The 17,850-nt window shown below is 42.1% G+C and overlaps 1 protein-coding gene and 1 long non-coding RNA gene across 3 annotated transcripts in view; both read right to left on the reverse strand.

The window, feature by feature from the left end:
• The window catches only part of LOC132114224 (uncharacterized), a 534,277-nt gene that overhangs the window by 367,391 nt on the left and 149,036 nt on the right, over positions 1-17,850 (reverse strand). The window lies entirely within an intron of this gene.
• LOC132113690 (platelet-derived growth factor C-like) overlaps positions 300-17,850 on the reverse strand; it is a 46,215-nt gene continuing 28,664 nt past the window's right edge. For both annotated transcript variants that reach the window (XM_059521604.1, XM_059521603.1), the window contains 4 exons: positions 8,137-8,317; positions 2,481-2,688; positions 2,171-2,391; positions 300-1,403 (listed from right to left, as the gene is read on the reverse strand). In XM_059521604.1, coding sequence (XP_059377587.1) covers positions 1,290-1,403; positions 2,171-2,391; positions 2,481-2,688; positions 8,137-8,317 — 724 coding nt within the window. In that variant the 3' untranslated portion in view covers positions 300-1,289. The remainder of the gene's footprint in view (positions 1,404-2,170; positions 2,392-2,480; positions 2,689-8,136; positions 8,318-17,850) is intronic.

Raw genomic sequence — 17,850 nt, forward strand, 5'->3', positions numbered from 1 at the left:
TTCCCCAAAAACGTGAAAAAGATTTCTTGTGCCATTATATTCAATGAATGCTGAGAGCAACACCGTCAGTCACATGCTTGTTCTCTTGAAAAGCTTAAGAATCAGAATCAAAGAGCACTGTCTTAATGCAGAGATACATCTTTTACATCTAACTGCACTCTCAAAGGCTGAAGTCAGATTGCAGTTAATGGTTCATAGTTATAGGGTGCCCTGGCAGTACTTATGCAATTTTGTGACAATTGCAGATTATTTGAGCAAACCAATGCCTTAAGAAAAAAGTTTTGTAAAAACCACAACAATTTATTTAATCGTTTAATGGTAGAGGAATATGGTACTGGCAGATCTATGTCCCTTTAACTTCTAAAAAGTCTATTTACATGAACATCTAACAGTTTTCATTTTGTCTCCAGTTAAAATAACCATCTTATTAGGCAATTAAAACAACTACTCAAAAACACAAACGTATAAATGTCTCTAAAAAAGAGCAACTAATACTGAAAATACAACAGTGATTATGAAAGGGGAAAAATGATTCTTACATGCCCACAATTTGGTACCAAAAACTGTGATGAGAGGAAAAGTCAGCAAATCACAATTTGAAATATATTTACACAAGATTCACTTTTATATTTTCGTGTTCTCTCTTGAATGAAGCCATTCTTATATGAGTCTATAGTACATAATAAAAGAGCAAAAGATATTCTGGTTAACCAAAAAAAAACTACACAAATAAAAAAACACTGTCCTTGGTTTGTTGAAAGTGGATGCATAGTCAAGGTCCTTTGATATTTTTAAGTTGTGTTAAAAGTAAAGAGAAAAAATATATAAAAGAATACGCCAAATCCACTTGTTTCACAAGTAATATCAACCTCAGTTCAGGCCTTGACTATGCTAGTTATCCTGAAATACCTCATTTCCTGAACCTGCACAGCTCACAGCTCTATGCATTCACTCACATGTAGAAAAAGATTTGTGAATGTACACATACATATTGGTCGCAAACCTCCACATACACACGGAGAAGCAAGACTGTGTCCAGTTTTTATCAAAATATCCCATGCTATCATAGGGCCAATGGAAACTTCTTCATGGCTTAATTCTTTATGAATCTGCGAGCCTAAAACAAATGGATCCGCAGGTTTAGATAAGTCAAAAGAAAAAGATATCCAGTGCGGGGTTTCATTAGTTTGCACCGTCAGGGTAAAAACTCTTTTGCTCATTTATGTACTAAATATTTTCCTGGGTGAGTCTGTTGGGGGGGCCAGTGTTGCTCTCTCCCTGGGACTGTTTTAGTCGGAGTCATTTTTACACACACAGCTACACTCCTCGTGGTGCTCCAGGAGGACATCCGTTAGAGTCTTTTGCAGCCCCCGACCCCCTGCCCTGTGTTTCAGCATTAGAACCTATAGAGACAGAAGGAGATAAAAACACATTCAAACTCACAGAAATGATTTAAGCATGTATAACATCATATCATCACTTAATTTATCCCAATAAGTCTCATTCACTAACCATGTGCACATTTGAAATCATGATTTAACAATTAATATGCACTACATTATTTATAATTTAGGGATACATATATTTTTTTTATATGTATATATATATATACATATAAGTATTTATAATATATATACACACACACACACACACATATATATATATATATATATATATATATATATATATATATATACACACACACTGTATATACTATGCACACACGGTATATCTTGATACAAGTAATTCTTAAATATTAACAAATAATTTTTTTTATATCAATATATTTCTAACATTATATGATATAATATAAAATACATATTTATTTAAATGGTAAATAGATTTAAATAAATCAGATGCATCTAGATTTAATTGTAATATTTATGTATTTAAATGTATTAATATGCCCCAGAATCCCATCAACCCTACATAGGACAAATGGTTAGAGTTAGAAATTAAGTGTCCCTACATAGCGCAAGTCCTTATTATAGTGTTGTATGTCATTGATATTAAATAATGTAAAATGATCAGCATCACATCAAGGTTAAGATTTTAGAATAAATGGCAGAAATGTTATGCGAGACGCATATAAGAACACTTGGACACAGTTATTAGTAAAAGAAACTTAATACGTGAAATGTAACAGAAGGCCTTCTGTTCTGTGCTATACCTCGTGGTATTTTTTGGCCACTTTGGTGGGCGAGCACTGGCAATCATAGCAGTTGTGAGAGCAGCATGCACAGTTCCCTCCACAGCGCTTCACCAGCAGACAGCTGGGCCAGAAGATGGCGTCCGTTCTTTTCAGCTCCTCACGCAATGAGACGGAAAAGTTCCGCGGAGTGCAACTGTAAAGCCGTACCTCCTCACGAAGCAGGTTCAGATCCACTACTCCTACTAAAGACAAAAATAGGCAACAGGTTAAAAAAATAAGTTCCAGTATTTCATTTGACTCAAAGTACTTCTAAATGCAGGATCTTCACCTCTGGATTTCTTTTGGTGGAAGAATGATTTGCCCACCACCTGCCAGGTAGGCTTGTAGAGGTCATCCATGTCCACCTGCCAGCGATCCGGCTCCAGGTATTTCATCACTTCCTCCATCGTGCTGAATCCAGCTACAGCTTCACTCAGAGCATCCACACTCTGCATCCATGCAGGCATCACTGCAGTGCCCTCCGGCTCTGACTGTCTCTGAACATAAAACAAAACAAACAAACAAGAAATCACTAGTACTGCAACCACTCCAAATGGGCCATTTCATTTTAAACAGGTAAATTTTTAGTGTATATATGAAGAAATCTATCTATCTATCTGTCTGTCTGTCCGTCCGTCCGTCCGTCCATCTGTCTCTATCTGTCTATCTATCTGTCATCAGGAAATAAAAAGGGATTTTTTCCCCCTGAAATAATATATATTAGAATAACATTTACTTAAAATAATATACATAAATAACATTTAACCCCCCCCCACCCCTTTTGTATTACTAAATTACCAATTAATAAGGGAATGCATAGTTTTGCTTGATGAGTTAATGTTTTTACAATGGCTCATGCACAGAATCAGTTAACCAGTCCCCAAACGGCTTCACCCTGTTTGAACTCGAACGCACTATTAAAAATGTATGCCAGGGAAGCAACAATGATACCTATGGTGTCGGGCAACCTGCAGGAAGCTACATTTCTTCACTCAGTTCAACTCTTTTCCACTGCCTCAGGTGCTGTGGTATCTGTCAACATGTCCTTTTTTCAGCAGCTTAATTCAGGCATACTAACATAATCCACCTATGAATGACACGTCCAATGCTGCATTCTAAAACCAGGTAACAAGTGAGGAGTGAGTTGGCATGGTTAGCACTATGTGTAAAGGACAAGGTGTCACTGGAAGGCCTGTGATTTCTACAGTGATAAAAAAAGGTATTGCTACCATGAACAAAGCGGTAAATGAGGTCACCAAGACTGGTTTGAAATAATGCAGTGCCAACCTGTTTGCCAGTACAATAATAGTGTATGTGGACATTAAGGAATTAAAACACTTTTGCTGTTGTTGTAAGCTCTCGGGCAGTTAAAATTACCTCCTAAAAACTTGTACATTCAGCTATCCTTCAATACAGAAAGCTGGCTTCCAGTTTTGGCATCGGTCAGCAGTGGGGAATGGAAACCATTAACAGCTTGTGAATGTGAGGCAGTCTTTCAATCTGTCAATTAAAGATCCTCTGAGCCCTGGACTATAAAGCCACAGCCAAGCATCCCTACCGATGTGGATATAACAGTGCTTGTGCAACCCTTTCCACAAGATAAGACAAAAGAAATTCAGAAGAATTTCCGACATAAACAAAAAAACATGTATTTAAATTCATTTAATTTAAATTCATCAATGTATTAAAATCCTAAGATCTCTACTATGCAGGTATAAAGACTTTAAAATGAATTTAAGGGTGCAGTTAGTAACTGATGTCATTACAGAAATACAATATTCATAGTAAGACATTAATTTATTTAAAAAATGCACCTTTTAAAGAAGGAAATTAAAAGGGGATCTAATAAAGGGGGAACAAATGTCTTCAAATTGCCAAATATATATATATATATATATATATATATATATATATATATATATATATATATATATATATATATATATAAAGGGTTATTTTAAATGACTGAAAAAAGAATATTGTTCATGAGAATTTGTCAGTGAATTTATTAGATCACAGTAACACTTTTCCTCCTACATATTCCTCTTATGTCATCAAATTTCATAACTGATGCATTGATTAAAGATAAAATATTATTCGCAAAATAATGGCCTCATTTATGTTCTGTATCCTGACAACGAGGTTTCAAATTGTTTGCAGGTTGTAGGTTTCTGTTAGGCTCCAAGGAAAATGGCTTAACAGATGGACATGAGTGCACAGACTCAGATGTCTGCCAGTAGCCTGTCAGAACACACTTGAGAGCAGTCAGCTCTGTAGAAAACCAAATAACAGTGCAGAGATCTCACTCAAAAATGCAGGTGATTCACTGTGAACGTATTTTGGTGAACGCCAAGTTTGGTGGCATGCCAATCATACACAGTGGTTGTAAGAAGAGGACAAGATAAATTAACTTACTGGAGTCATTTTCACACATCTAAATCTGAATTTTGAATAGTCATTGTATTTCAAATGATACCCCTTATGTAATCCAGAGATCCTTGTGGTTATCCTGAACTATTGCTGCTGAGAAGAAAGGTCCAGCCAACAAAACCATCATCTACAATTACTTTAAAAACAAGTGGCAACTAAAAAAGGTTCTTACACACAAGTGCATACTGTGTTCACACTGCATGTTAAACTTGTTCTTTTGAAGAAAAGTAGTTCCTAATTTAAAATGTTCATAACAAATCTGTGCTGAACTTAGTTTGACCTCAGCAACCATTTCCCACTTTTGGTGCCTATGAAACCTGTTACTCTGCTTGGAAATAAACATCTCTTGCCTTTGTTCTAGACTATTTTGGTAAATTTAATGGCAGTAAAGATTGTACAAACCCAGTGGAAATCAGTAAGCACACGCGAAAGGCATACTTCAGGTTTATTCAAGGAGGAAAACATCCATGAAATCCAGCTGGGAGCTAAAAGCAGCCGTCTAGTTCCTCTGACTTTCGTGAGAATCTCAAAAAAATGTTTTATTTCCAGAGCTAGGTACTGTTTTAATGACCCCTTCCCTCAAACCCTAACTAGCTCATAAAGTCTCTTCCTGAGAATCGCAGCTGGGCCTCATTTTCACCCTTCTCTCTGTGGTAGTGGTGAAGGGGAGTGATTGCTTGTTTAAACAGAAAGTGCAGGGGTGTCCCCGTGATCCTGGGTTTCCAGTAGCTGAGGTTGACCACAGAGAAACAGAATTCGGCTGTTTCAATATGGCAGCCCATTGCCACTGCGTATAAAGCCTACAGCCAGCCAGCTAGGCCACTCATTTCCTCAAGTTGCATCATCAGAGGGAACAAATGGAGAACTCTTCAAGCAGAAGATCTGAAGCACTCATTTAGCTTAGCATCAATGGGCATGGAAAAAAAAGAAAAATTTGTGTCATTAACACTACTGATGTCTTTAAACAATTCAATTGACAGTAGTTGGTGCATGATGTGAAAATTAAACTAGGTATTAAGAGATGCCACTAAAAGCTTAATTTAATGGCAGAGGAGATTAACACATTGCTCTGTTGAGGCTCTGTTGAGCAACTAAGGGCTAGAAAAGGAGTTTCTTCACTAAGAATTGTAGAAGTGATTTTTTTCTTTGACATACTCTGAAATTTTGCTTTTGTATTTGTCTGGCATTTAACAATGTATTATGCATATGCTCACATTTGTAATATCAAGATGGCACACAACCACAACACTTGCAGGACTGTAAAGCAATGTTTCAATAAAAAAGCAGAAAAACTTATTTGAGCTTTGTTGAAGACCGTCTGCCACTCACTCCCTGACATTTTATTGTAAGACAATATTTCAAACAATTTGACTCAAACAGGCACACGGCACAACACTCAAGATGTAACTCATGACCACAAGCCCCTTGAATACAAATGCTTTGGTGAGCAAGGAAACAAAGAATGTGCACTGTGAGTCGACTGGAATTGTAGGTTCAGCTCAACATCCTCCTCCACAAACACTATAAATAGAGCTTGATTCAGCCACACCTTCTCTGATGTGAGCTCTGTGTCCAGAAACCAGCCATAACACACAACCTCCTCTGAAATAAGAGCACCGCTCAAAGAAAAAACACACCACCTAGTATAGTGTATAGAGAATGTACTCATTTACATATCATTCTACATGCAAACATACTTCATTTTATATCTGAAAGCCAGAAATGAATGTCATCTAGGAAAAAATCCCTAAAAATAACTAAACTACAAAGCACATGCAACTGATTTGTGCCATTGCTAGAAGATCTCCTTAAAGCCAACCAATGTCCTTTTACTGTTGTTAGTTTTGGAGCCAGAGATGAGCTAGAACAATTTCATGCATTTCCACCCCAGAAAAGGCCAGAAAAAACGGGCTCTTTACTGACATTTACCAGAGAATTGTTCAGTGGCTAGGAAGTTGGGATAAAGTCGATACCACACAAAATATTAAAAAAATGACAACAACTCAGTCTTGCAAGAAGGAAACAGAACAAAAATGTATCACACTAAACTAAACAGTCCCAATTCGAAATCAAAGAATTTCACTACTGTTCAGATTTTTGGGGCCAGAATGATTTTTAAAAGTTGATTAAAGTTGAAAACGATTGAAAGAAGTCTCTTATGGTCAACAAGGCATTTATTTGATAAAAATAAAGTAAAAACAGTAATATTGTGAAATATATATAAGAATACATTTCAAATTTTAATTTATTCCTGTGAAGGCAAAGTTGGATTATTTGATGAATCCAAAACATAGATTAAAATAGAAATCTTTTGATAAATGTAATGCATCATTGCTGAGTAAAAGTTAATTTCTTAAATTTTTTTTTTAAATTTGTTTAAATACTGTTAAAACAGTAGTATATAATATTGTGACTGATTATTAAAATATGCTCTCAAAACTCCCCAAGACTCTTAAAGATGCAATATTTGGCAATATTTTTGTTGGTAGGTATTATAGTATCACAGGGAAATCATTCAGATCTCAAATCAGTGGAAATGCAGGCCAGATCAGAAAAACAATTACATATCAGCAGCACTTTCAATAGAAAAGCAGTATGAGATCAAAAGGGAATGGCAAATGGAAATTCCATGTTTTTCTTTTCTTTGAAAAGAAAATCCACAGTCACATTTGTCCTGTCCAATTTTGGTGGCCTATCTTACCACAATCAACCCTAAAATAATCAAGTTCCAGCAGAATAGATACAGCCATTATCCACCAGGAGATAAAGCACACCTTTGTTCACTGGAAAACAATGACAGCAATTTTCGAGCAATGTTGCAAAGCGTTCAGACACGCTCTGAAAGCCTCAGTAAACAAAGGCAAGGGAAAGTGGAGTCATAAAACTTGAAAAATGACAGGCACCACACATCAAAGCCAAGCATGTCTATTAAATCATTTCAGGGGAATAATCCTTTTCAAATGTGCCGTGTGACGCCTGTCAGGGTGTAAATTAAAGGGAGGAAACTGAACCATGGCCAAGGTGGAAAACACCGTAGCCCGCCCCGCTGTGGTTTTCACCACCACAAGAAGTTAAACATTGAGGAGAAGGTCTCAGAGATAGCAATATGATTATAACTTAAAATTTCCAACTAAGTAAGTGCCATTTAAGGTTGCCAGGTCATTTCAGAGGAAGGGGTGGTGATCACAGCAACAGATGCATTGTAATAAAATGGGAGTATATTTTAGTTCTCAGGATTTCTTTCTTTATTTTGGCCCCAGGCTTTTTTTTTAAGTACATACAGCATCTCTTCAACTTTTTAAGTGTCCCTATGCAGCAAAGCTCACTGAATTCCTCATAAACATCTAATTATACTTTGCACAGTGTGTATTTAAGATCATCAGATGGAGAAATAATATAGTACATGGCCATTAGGGATTAACAAAATGTGTTCAGTAAAAACACAACCAGCCCTCTCAGTAAATGTTGCATAAGCATTACATAAGGAAGAACGTGGCACCCGAGTGGTTTCTTACCTGTTGAAGCAAAGAGTAACGGATGCAGAATCCTGGATTAGAGGGAAAATATTCATCAGAGACGAAGCGGATCAGGATCTGGTTCCCCTTGGATACCTGGGGCCCTGGAACCATCTCTGAGCCACACCAACGACCCAACACTATGCTTCCGACAGGCTCCTCCACCTCCACATAATCATACCTACAACAGCAAAGCACACCATTTTATGACAAGAGATTCATCAGTCACTATAGCATTCATGTCCTGTTTACATTCATCTTGGATGATCTCATCAAACAGTTGAGCAAGACAGATCGCCACTTGTGGTGTTATAGGAGCGAATTTCAAGAGAAAGGATCTCTGATTTTGTGACAACAAGCAATTATGAACAATAAAACAAAAAGTTAATTGTTTTAGTCAGGATCCTATTTAAACAGTAATTTGGATACATGTCATTAGTTGTTGATGTGAAACAATCAGAGGAGCATTTACGAATGCGGTTTAATTGATTGCATGTCAAAACATTTTGAAAGCTGTTTACATTTGCATTTAGCGCTGTCTAGTTGGGATTTGATTAGCCAAAATCATCTCACTATCGTTCAAAAGTTCAGGGTCAGTGAGATTTCAAAGAAATGTACACTTTCTCTATTCTGTTCTGTTCTTTTCTATTATATATATATAAACCTAGCTACGTGTACTGTTCTAGCCTTACTGAGACTTGTCATGGCACTTGTATACTGTCATTGTTCACTCGTTGGGCTGATTGCTTCTATAGTTCCTCTTCAGGAACTCGAGCTGCGTCGAAGCGCTTTGGGGGGAACGCGTTCAGCGTACGCGACTCTGAATATCGTGTGTAATCAGTCCAATGGAAGGGCGTGACGTCACCGACGTGGTGACGTAAGCGACCAGGAAGCTATAAAAGCACGTGCCATGCTACCTGGCGTCAGCTTCGCGTCTTTCAGCAAGCGCTCTGTGTGTGAATGTCATTTGTCCGTCTTGTGAGTCTTATTTACTGTTGTCTGTCCAGTTAAAAGAGCTCCTAGACATGCCAAAAAGCAAGGCGAAAGTTAAGCACTCAGATGGCGATTCCAAATCGCGTTATAGGCTGTGTGTTCCTCCCTGCCCGAGATATATAACGGGTGGGGATACACACAACCTGTGCGTGGTTTGCCTGGGTTCGAAGCACGCTGAGTCGGCTCTCGAGGGGGCCGACTGCCCGCACTGTGAGCGAATGTCGGTGCGGCTGCTTCGTTCCCGGAGGGCCCTCTTCGAGGAGGGGGCCTTCGCCAGCGTTCCCCGCGGTGCTGGTCCCGCTTCTGTCGAGGCAGAACGGCGGCTGCACTCGTGGGGTTCGCAAGTCGATCTGGTAGAGGGAATGGAGACGGGCCAGTCCCTATCTCCTTCCACTTCTGCCAGATCCGGCACCCAATCCCTAGAGTCGGAAGCACGCACAGCGGTTCCTTCCACTCAGGGTGAGGGATCGACGCTCCGCCTCTCTTCCTCCGAGGAGGTCGATGTGGAGTCGCTCGATAGGGATTCGCCACCCCACTCGCTACAGTATGAGGAGCTCTTAGAGGTGGTTACTCGCGCGGTGGCCAAATTAAGTATCGATTGGCCCGCCGAAAAGTCTACCGAACCGCAGAGAAGCAAGCTGGATGAACGCTTCCTGCGCGCGAGTCAGCCACCTCCCAGCCGGGGCCTTCCATTTTTTCCCGACCTGCATGATGAGATCGCCAGGTCGTGGAAACGTCCATTCTCGGCCCGCCTCTACATCCCCTCGTCTGATTACTACGGAAATGTAGTGGGGATGGGAGAGCACGGTTATAGAGCGATGCCCCGGGTGGAACAGACGCTTGCGAGCTATCTGTCCCCTGGCGCGGCATCGTCTCTGAAGGCCCCGGCATTGCCCTCAAAGCCACTAAGAACAACTTCGGCTTTGGTGGGCAAAGGGTATGCGGCTGCAGGTCAGGCTGGTGCGTGTCTGCACACCATGGCGGTGTTACAGGCGTACCAGGCCGACCTGCTCAAGGAGCTAGATGAGGGAGAGGAGATCAAGTCCCATGATATTTCTGAATTAAGAAGGACCGCTGATCTCTCCCTCCGCGCCACCAAGGAGACCGCCCGAGCGATTGGGCGGTCCATGGCAGCTATGGTGGCCGCGGAGAGGCACTTATGGTTGACCCTGTCCGATATGAAAGAACGGGACAGGGTCTGCCTCATGGACGCCCCGATCCAGCCGACTGGCCTGTTCGGCGACGCAGTTAATTCTGTCGTCGACAGGTTCCAGGAGGCCCGCAAACAGGCGGCGGCGTTCCATAAGTTCCTCCCTCGTCGCTCCCTCGGGGCATCTGGGAAGGAGATGCCCCAGCCGCACCCTAGCTCCTCACACCGCGAGGCCCAGAAGCAGAGCGTCGCCTCTCGTGCTCCTCCGCGTCGGGAACGAGAGTCTCAGCGACGCTCTAGGCCGAGGTCTTCTAAGCCCAAATTAGATTTAAGGGCGGTTATCGAAGCTAAGAAGTCCTCGGCCAAGAAACCCTGACGCCAATGGCCCGGGGTTTCAGAGGGCAGCCTCTGCTGGGGTAGAACGGTACACACCGCAGTCCACGGTGCCCGTCCCACCTCATTGCCCTCTAGGGGTCGTTCTGCCAACCCTGCCAGTGCTCCAGGGCGCAGCGGCCCCGGGCGAGCATCGTTCTCAGTATCCTCCGCCCGTGCGCGTAGCGGGGCTGGGACGCTCGCCACCCCTGCGGGGGTCTCTTACACCAGAGGTCAGTCTCGAGAGACTGATTCCCTTAGTAGATTATTTAGCAGCGTGGAAACTACTGCCAAATGTATCTCGTTGGGTCCTGCATATAGTAGAAAAAGGCTACCGCATTCAGTTTGGCTCCGTGCCGCCTATATTCAACGGGGTCGTTCACACGATAGTGGGCCCCGGGCAGGGTCTGGTTATGGAACAGGAAGTGGAAACCCTATTAGAGAAGGGGGCCATCGAGGTGGTCCCTCCTCAGGACAGGGAGTCCGGATTTTACAGCCGGTATTTCATAGTTCCAAAGAAGGATGGGGGGCTGCGTCCGGTTATAGACTTGAGGGTCTTAAATCGTTCAGTTATGAGACTGAAGTTCAGAATGCTCACAATCAAGCATGTTGTAGCTCAGATCAGGTCCGAGGACTGGTTTGTCACGATAGATCTCAAAGACGCATATTTTCATATCTCCATCCTTCCTCAACACAGGAAGTTTCTGAGGTTCGCTTTCGGGGGCGAAGCCTACCAATATCGAGTACTTCCCTTTGGCCTCGCACTCTCACCCCGCACGTTCACAAATTGTGTAGATGCGGCTCTGGCCCCCCTGCGCACGCAGGGCATCCGCATTCTCAATTATATCGACGATTGGTTGATTTTAGCTCAGTCAGAGCAGATTGCGGTTCGACATCGAGATGTCGTTCTCGCACATATGGGGGAGCTGGGTTTGAGACTGAACGCCAAGAAGAGTGTACTTTCTCCGGCTCAGAGAACCACCTATCTAGGCGTAGTATGGGATTCGACCGCGATGCAGGCACGATTGTCCCCTGCTCGTATCGAGTCGATCCTCATCTCAGTCAAGAGAGTCAGAGAAGGCCAGTCACTCACTGTCAAACAATTTCAGAGATTGTTGGGTCTGATGGCAGCTGCGTCCAACGTGATACCTCTTGGCCTGCTGTACATGAGACCCCTACAGTGGTGGCTCAAGACCAAGGGATTTTCCCCGAGGGGCAATCCGCTTTGCACTATCAAGGTCACGCGGCGCTGCCTCCGTGCCTTAGACATGTGGAAGAAACATTGGTTCTTGAATCAGGGCCCGGTGCTGGGAGCTCCTTGTCGCGTGTGACACTAGCGACGGACACATCCCTCACCGGCTGGGGTGCGGTCATGAGTGGCCACCCTGCCCGTGGTCTGTGGAGCGATCGCCATCTAACGTGGCATATCAATTGTCTAGAAATGCTAGCAGTTTATCGTGCACTGAAGCACTTCCTCCCAGACCTGAGAGGTCACCATGTGTTGGTGCGCACCGACAACACATCAGTGGTCTCTTACATCAACCACCAGGGCGGTCTGCGTTTGCGCCCTTTGTACAAGCTGGCGCACCAGATCCTGGTGTGGTCCCAGAACAAACTCCTCTCATTAAGAGCAGTATATATTCCTGGGAAGTTAAATATGGGAGCAGACATACTGTCGAGGCAGGGGCCGAGGCCCGGGGAATGGAGACTTCACCCACGGGTGGTAGATCAGATATGGAGAGTGTTTGGCAGGGCTCAAGTAGACCTTTTTGCGACTCAGGAGACGTCACAATGTCCCCTCTGGTTCTCTCTAGTTCATCCAGCTCCTCTGGGACTGGACGCTATGGTACAGACCTGGCCGAGGCTTCGTCTGTACGCCTTTCCCCCTATCGCTCTGCTTCCGGGAGTTCTGGCGAGAGTACGCCGGGACGGGGTCCGTCTGTTATTAGTAGCCCCGTTCTGGCCGGGCCGAGTATGGTTCTCAGATCTAGTCTCGCTCCTCGACGGCTCTCCGTGGGAGATACCGATCAGGACAGACCTACTCTCACAGGCGCAGGGCACGATAATTCACCCTCGCCCGGAGTTGTGGAAGCTGTGGGTGTGGCCCCTGAGGGGGCACAACTGGTAGCAGCTGGTCTCTCAACTGAGGTTGTGGAGACCCTACTCCAATCCAGAGCTCCCTCTACGAGGAAACTGTACGCCCTGAAGTGGAAGCTTTTCACTTCATGGTGCAGAGACCGCCAGCTAGACCCAGCAAACTGCCCAGTTGGTACAGTTCTGGAGTTTCTACAGGCTAGGCTCTCTGCAGGGTTGACCCACTCTACTCTGAAGGTCTACGTGGCGGCCATTGCGGCCTACCACACCCTTCTCGACGGTCAGTCTTTGGGAAGACACCCCCTAGTTACACGTTTCCTCCGCGGTGCACTGAGGCTGAGACCTCCAGTACGGTCCCGTATTCCCCCGTGGGACTTGGTTGTGGTGTTAGAGGCTATGTGCAAACCCCCGTTTGAACCTATTCAAGATATCTCAGACAGACATCTCACACTTTAAACCTCTTTTCTGTTGGCTATTACCTCTCTGCGGAGAGTAGGAGATCTTCAGGCCCTCTCGATGGCCCCTTCTTATCTTGAGTTTGCACCAGGCATGACTAAAGCGTTCATATACCATCGAGCGGGATATGTTCCTAAGGTTCCCTCTGTTACACCACGACCTGTAGTGCTGCAGGCCTTCTGTCCTCCTCCCTTTCGGGAGCCCGACCAGGCGAAGCTAAACTGTATGTGTCCGGTTCGAGCACTGGACGCATACGTCCACAGAGCTGCCCTGTGGAGAAAAACTGACCAATTGCTTGTGTGCTACGGTCCCCCCAAGAGGGGTTCTCCTGCTTCTAAGCAGACTATTAGTCGTTGGATAGTCGAGGCTATTAACGTCACCTATGAGTCCTCTGGTCGTCCCCCGCTGTCGGGAGCCAAGGCTCACTCTACTCGGGGTATGGCGGCCTCTAAGGCCTTCTTAGCAGGTGTATCCATGCTGGACATCTGCAACGCTGCGGGGTGGTCCACGCCCTCTACATTTGTTAGGTTCTATGGCCTAGATATGCCAGTCACTCCAGGCGCTTCTGTCCTCCTGTCCTGAGCTGTGCTCTTCGGATACACACCAGGCAGGGGTTTGGTAGTCTGGCGGCGTTAGGACTCGTTCCCCAAAGCGCTTCGACGCAGCTCGAGTTCCTGAAGAGGAACGTCTCTAGGTTACGTATGTAACCCTAGTTCCTCGAGGGAACGAGACGCTGCGTCTCGGAGCCATACCCCCGGCACCCCTGCCGGCGCTTGCTGGTACTCGAAGCTGACGCCAGCTGCGTGGCACATGCTTTTATAGCTTCCTGGTCGCTTACGTCACCACGTCGGTGACGTCACGCCCTTCCATTGGACTGATTACACACGATATTCAGAGTCGCGTACGCTGAACGCGTTCCCCCCAAAGCGCTTCGACGCAGCGTCTCGTTCCCTCGAGGAACTAGGGTTACATACGTAACCTAGAGACGTTCTCATTTGTTAGTCACTTTGGATAAAAGTGTCTTCAAAATGATTAAATGTACTCAATGCATGCATTAATTTGATCAACACTGACAGTAGGAGACATTTATATTGTTACAAAAGATTTCTATTTCAAATAAATGCTATTTTGAGCTTTCTTTAAATCAAAATATCATGGAAAAAGTACAACATTTCCACAAAAAATGTAAAGCAACAACAGTTTTCACATTGATGATAAGTTTCTCAAGCAAGCATCAAATTATACTATTTTAATGATTCTGAAGGATCGTGAGATACTGAAGACTAGAGTAATGGCTGGTTAAAATATTTAATATAAAAACATTTATTTTTCAATTATAATAATATTTCACAGTATTACAGTTTCTATTGTATTTCTGCTCAAATAAATACAGCCTTGGTGTGCATAAGTGACTTCTTTCAAAAACACAAAAAATCCCAGGCTTGAACAGAAGTGTATTTATATTCATAATCAGAATATATTCAGAATAAATTTGCTTTGTTTTATCAAATCAGCACGTGGAGGATTGGAGGTTGAGGGTAATTTTTCATTTTTGGTTGAGTGTTAAGACCCCTTTGTGTGTATGTGTCACATCTTGTCTGCAGAGACACGTTCATCTGATCGATTTTTGAGGCAACAATTCAAACTTTCGGGAGCAGCCCCTATCAGAAGTACAGGCTCATGACAGGAGCCCAGAGGAGGGACGTGACATCAGTCCTGCGCCAGCAGCATGTGACAATGAGCACCTGATGCTAACTGTGCCTCATCACCATTGCCATAAATCCAGCATCATGTCCTTCCTGTTGGCCACCAGCTTCTGTCACATGCCTGGACACATGGAAACAACTGAGGGGTTAACCTATAAAGTTCTGTCACAACTATATAGTTAATTCACTTTCCCCTATCATTCAGTGTGAGGGAAGGCTAATGGCTACGCTGCATCTAAGTGTAGGTCTAATGCTTTGAGGGGCTCCACAGGGAACTATGGCAACAGACACAATATGAAACACAGACATTCAAAAAAGGCAGTGAGGAAAGATAGGAAAAGGAGAAAAATTTAGCTAAATTGCTTGGAGAAAGTGAAGAGTGAATATGATTAAATGAGAACTACGGTCATGTAAGCTCATAAATTATATTTATCCGTTTATAGATTCAAGATGAATGGCGTGCTCAATCCCTTTTAAGTTTGATTTGGGTGCTCTTCGGTCCAAGGTAGAACATCTTAAGAGGCAGTGTAGAGAAAAGAAATCTCTGATAGCCGAGGCACTCCATAATTAAAATGTCTTTATTGCAAAAATGACATGTCCTAAATGGACAACTTTAAAATGCCCACGCGTAGCAGCATGGGGCCTTCTTCAGGGCATAGTGAAACAGATAAAAAAACACTTTCTCTACACTGCCTCTTATATTTATCTGTATTTGATCTCAAGTTAATATGGTAACGCATTATAGGCTTTTCATAAGTTAAAATAGCTGTGACCTAGAAATCCATTCTCACAAGCAGTTAATTAACTGAATAAGCTACGAACAAAACCAAGGCTAAATGTATTATCTCAATCACCTTTATGGCACTGCGGTCCACAGAGACCATAAGAGCTAAGTCTATCTATTATTATGACATCTAAAAACATAATTCTGGGACTACTCAGGTATCCCAAAAAATAAGCGATCCACAAAAATCACCAGGTTTACATGCATACTGTACATTCACTCCAAAGAAGTTAAAGTAGGACAGAAGCATGGAAGAGCCACAGATATCTTTTAGAAAATATGGCACAGTATTAGAAAACAAACTCTGGGTGACTTGAGTCCTTTTAACACCATGATGTTCATTCAGAATGCTTAAAAACAAGCTGCAGTGAAATTTTAGCTATTAGCGCATGTCGCAAACCAACAACAATTTATAAGCTTAATCATTCTCTCTGTTATTAAATGAATGCAAAAGATGTTAAGTAATCAAATTAATGAAACAGTGCTATAGTTTATGGCAAAATATATAAATACAATATTATTACAATTTAAAAATAAAAAATAGAAAACAGTTATTTATTTTCTGTGATGGCAAAGCCGATTTTTCAGCAGCCATTATTCCAGTCTTTATTGTCACATGATCATTCAGAAATCATTCTGATATGCTGATTTGCTGCTTAAGAAACATTTCTTAACATGATTATCAATGTTGAAAACAGTTGTGCTGCATATGGAAACCAAGATACACCAAGATTCTTAGATGAATATAAAACAGCATTTTTTTTTTCGGAATAGAAATCTTGTCACATTATAAATGTCTTACTGTCACTTTTGATCAAATTAATGAATGCTTGCTGAATTTATAACTTCTTAAAAATACAATTTTACAGACCCAAAACTTTTGAATGGTAGTGTACTTCATAACAAATATAAATAACTAAACACAAATTTTCTTTCAGCATGCTTTCCAACAGAGACACATATTACACAAAATGTTAATTCGTAATTGGTGCATTTTTGTTAACTATTTAAATCAGTGGTCCACTGTTTTAGAAACTCTCTTAGATTATCTTTATTCTATTACAATTCAAAATCTGTATATATATATATATATATATATATATATATATATATATATATATATATATATATATATATATATATATTCCTTTTCTATCACCATAAACCTCAATGAGCTTTATTCCTGCACATGAAAATTTTTTCTGGTGATCAGAATTCCTAATAGCTGTGATGCCTGAATGTTATTTCTTATGTGCCCTTTCAACACCCTTTGACTTTCCATCAAAGACAGAACCAACATTGTATAAGTTCAAAAGTAGTACAGAAAATCTGGCCCAGTTTTCTTATCAGTCTGAACAAACACAGAGGATAACGAGAGTTGTCTGTAGTGGTCTGTGGGCTCTGGGCTGGGCTTTGCTGGAGGGAGTGTGATAGGATTCAGCATGCAGCTTTATTACAGTTCATTCCAGCAAAGTTGCTTTGATGCAATCCAAACAGAAGAGGCTTTTTTCTTCATTAACTTGCATAAGATCATCATACCAATGTGAATTCATTATTTTACTGCTTTTCAACATGTGGTTGCTCTAATTATTTAACCTGTTAGCATTCCACTGTACTGCCCGCAGGACACTGGAATGTGTTTGTACATCACTTGTACAAAGATGAATCTTTGAATAATGATTTATTGCTGGTGCAATCATACAGACCCATTCACTGCATTGCTGCAAGGTATAGAAAACATACGATAAACACACACACACACACACACACACACACACACACACACACACACACACACACACACACACACACAAACTCTTTTCCAGGTCAAATACACTTCCTCATGGCCACATCCTATGGTTTAAACAAAGTGGACAAGTAAGCACAGATTTATAGCATCATTGTTGGAAACTAGGAAAGGGTTCTTTCCTATTATGTTCACCTCTCTGTTTGATATGTCTTTGGGCAGGGGATAAAACTTATTTATACCTTTAAGTCAACATATAAAAAATAATGGATGCTGTTTACACCTTCCTGTGGATGTTTAATCCATGTAAAAACTGCTGTGTTTCCCTCACTTAAGCAAAACATGCTATTGGATAATGAGTAACAAAAGACAAAAGCTATAGACATTAGCATTAGACATTAGAATATCATTC

This window comes from Carassius carassius, chromosome 33 (genome assembly GCF_963082965.1).
Source record: "Carassius carassius chromosome 33, fCarCar2.1, whole genome shotgun sequence".
Classification (NCBI taxonomy): domain Eukaryota; kingdom Metazoa; phylum Chordata; class Actinopteri; order Cypriniformes; family Cyprinidae; genus Carassius; species Carassius carassius.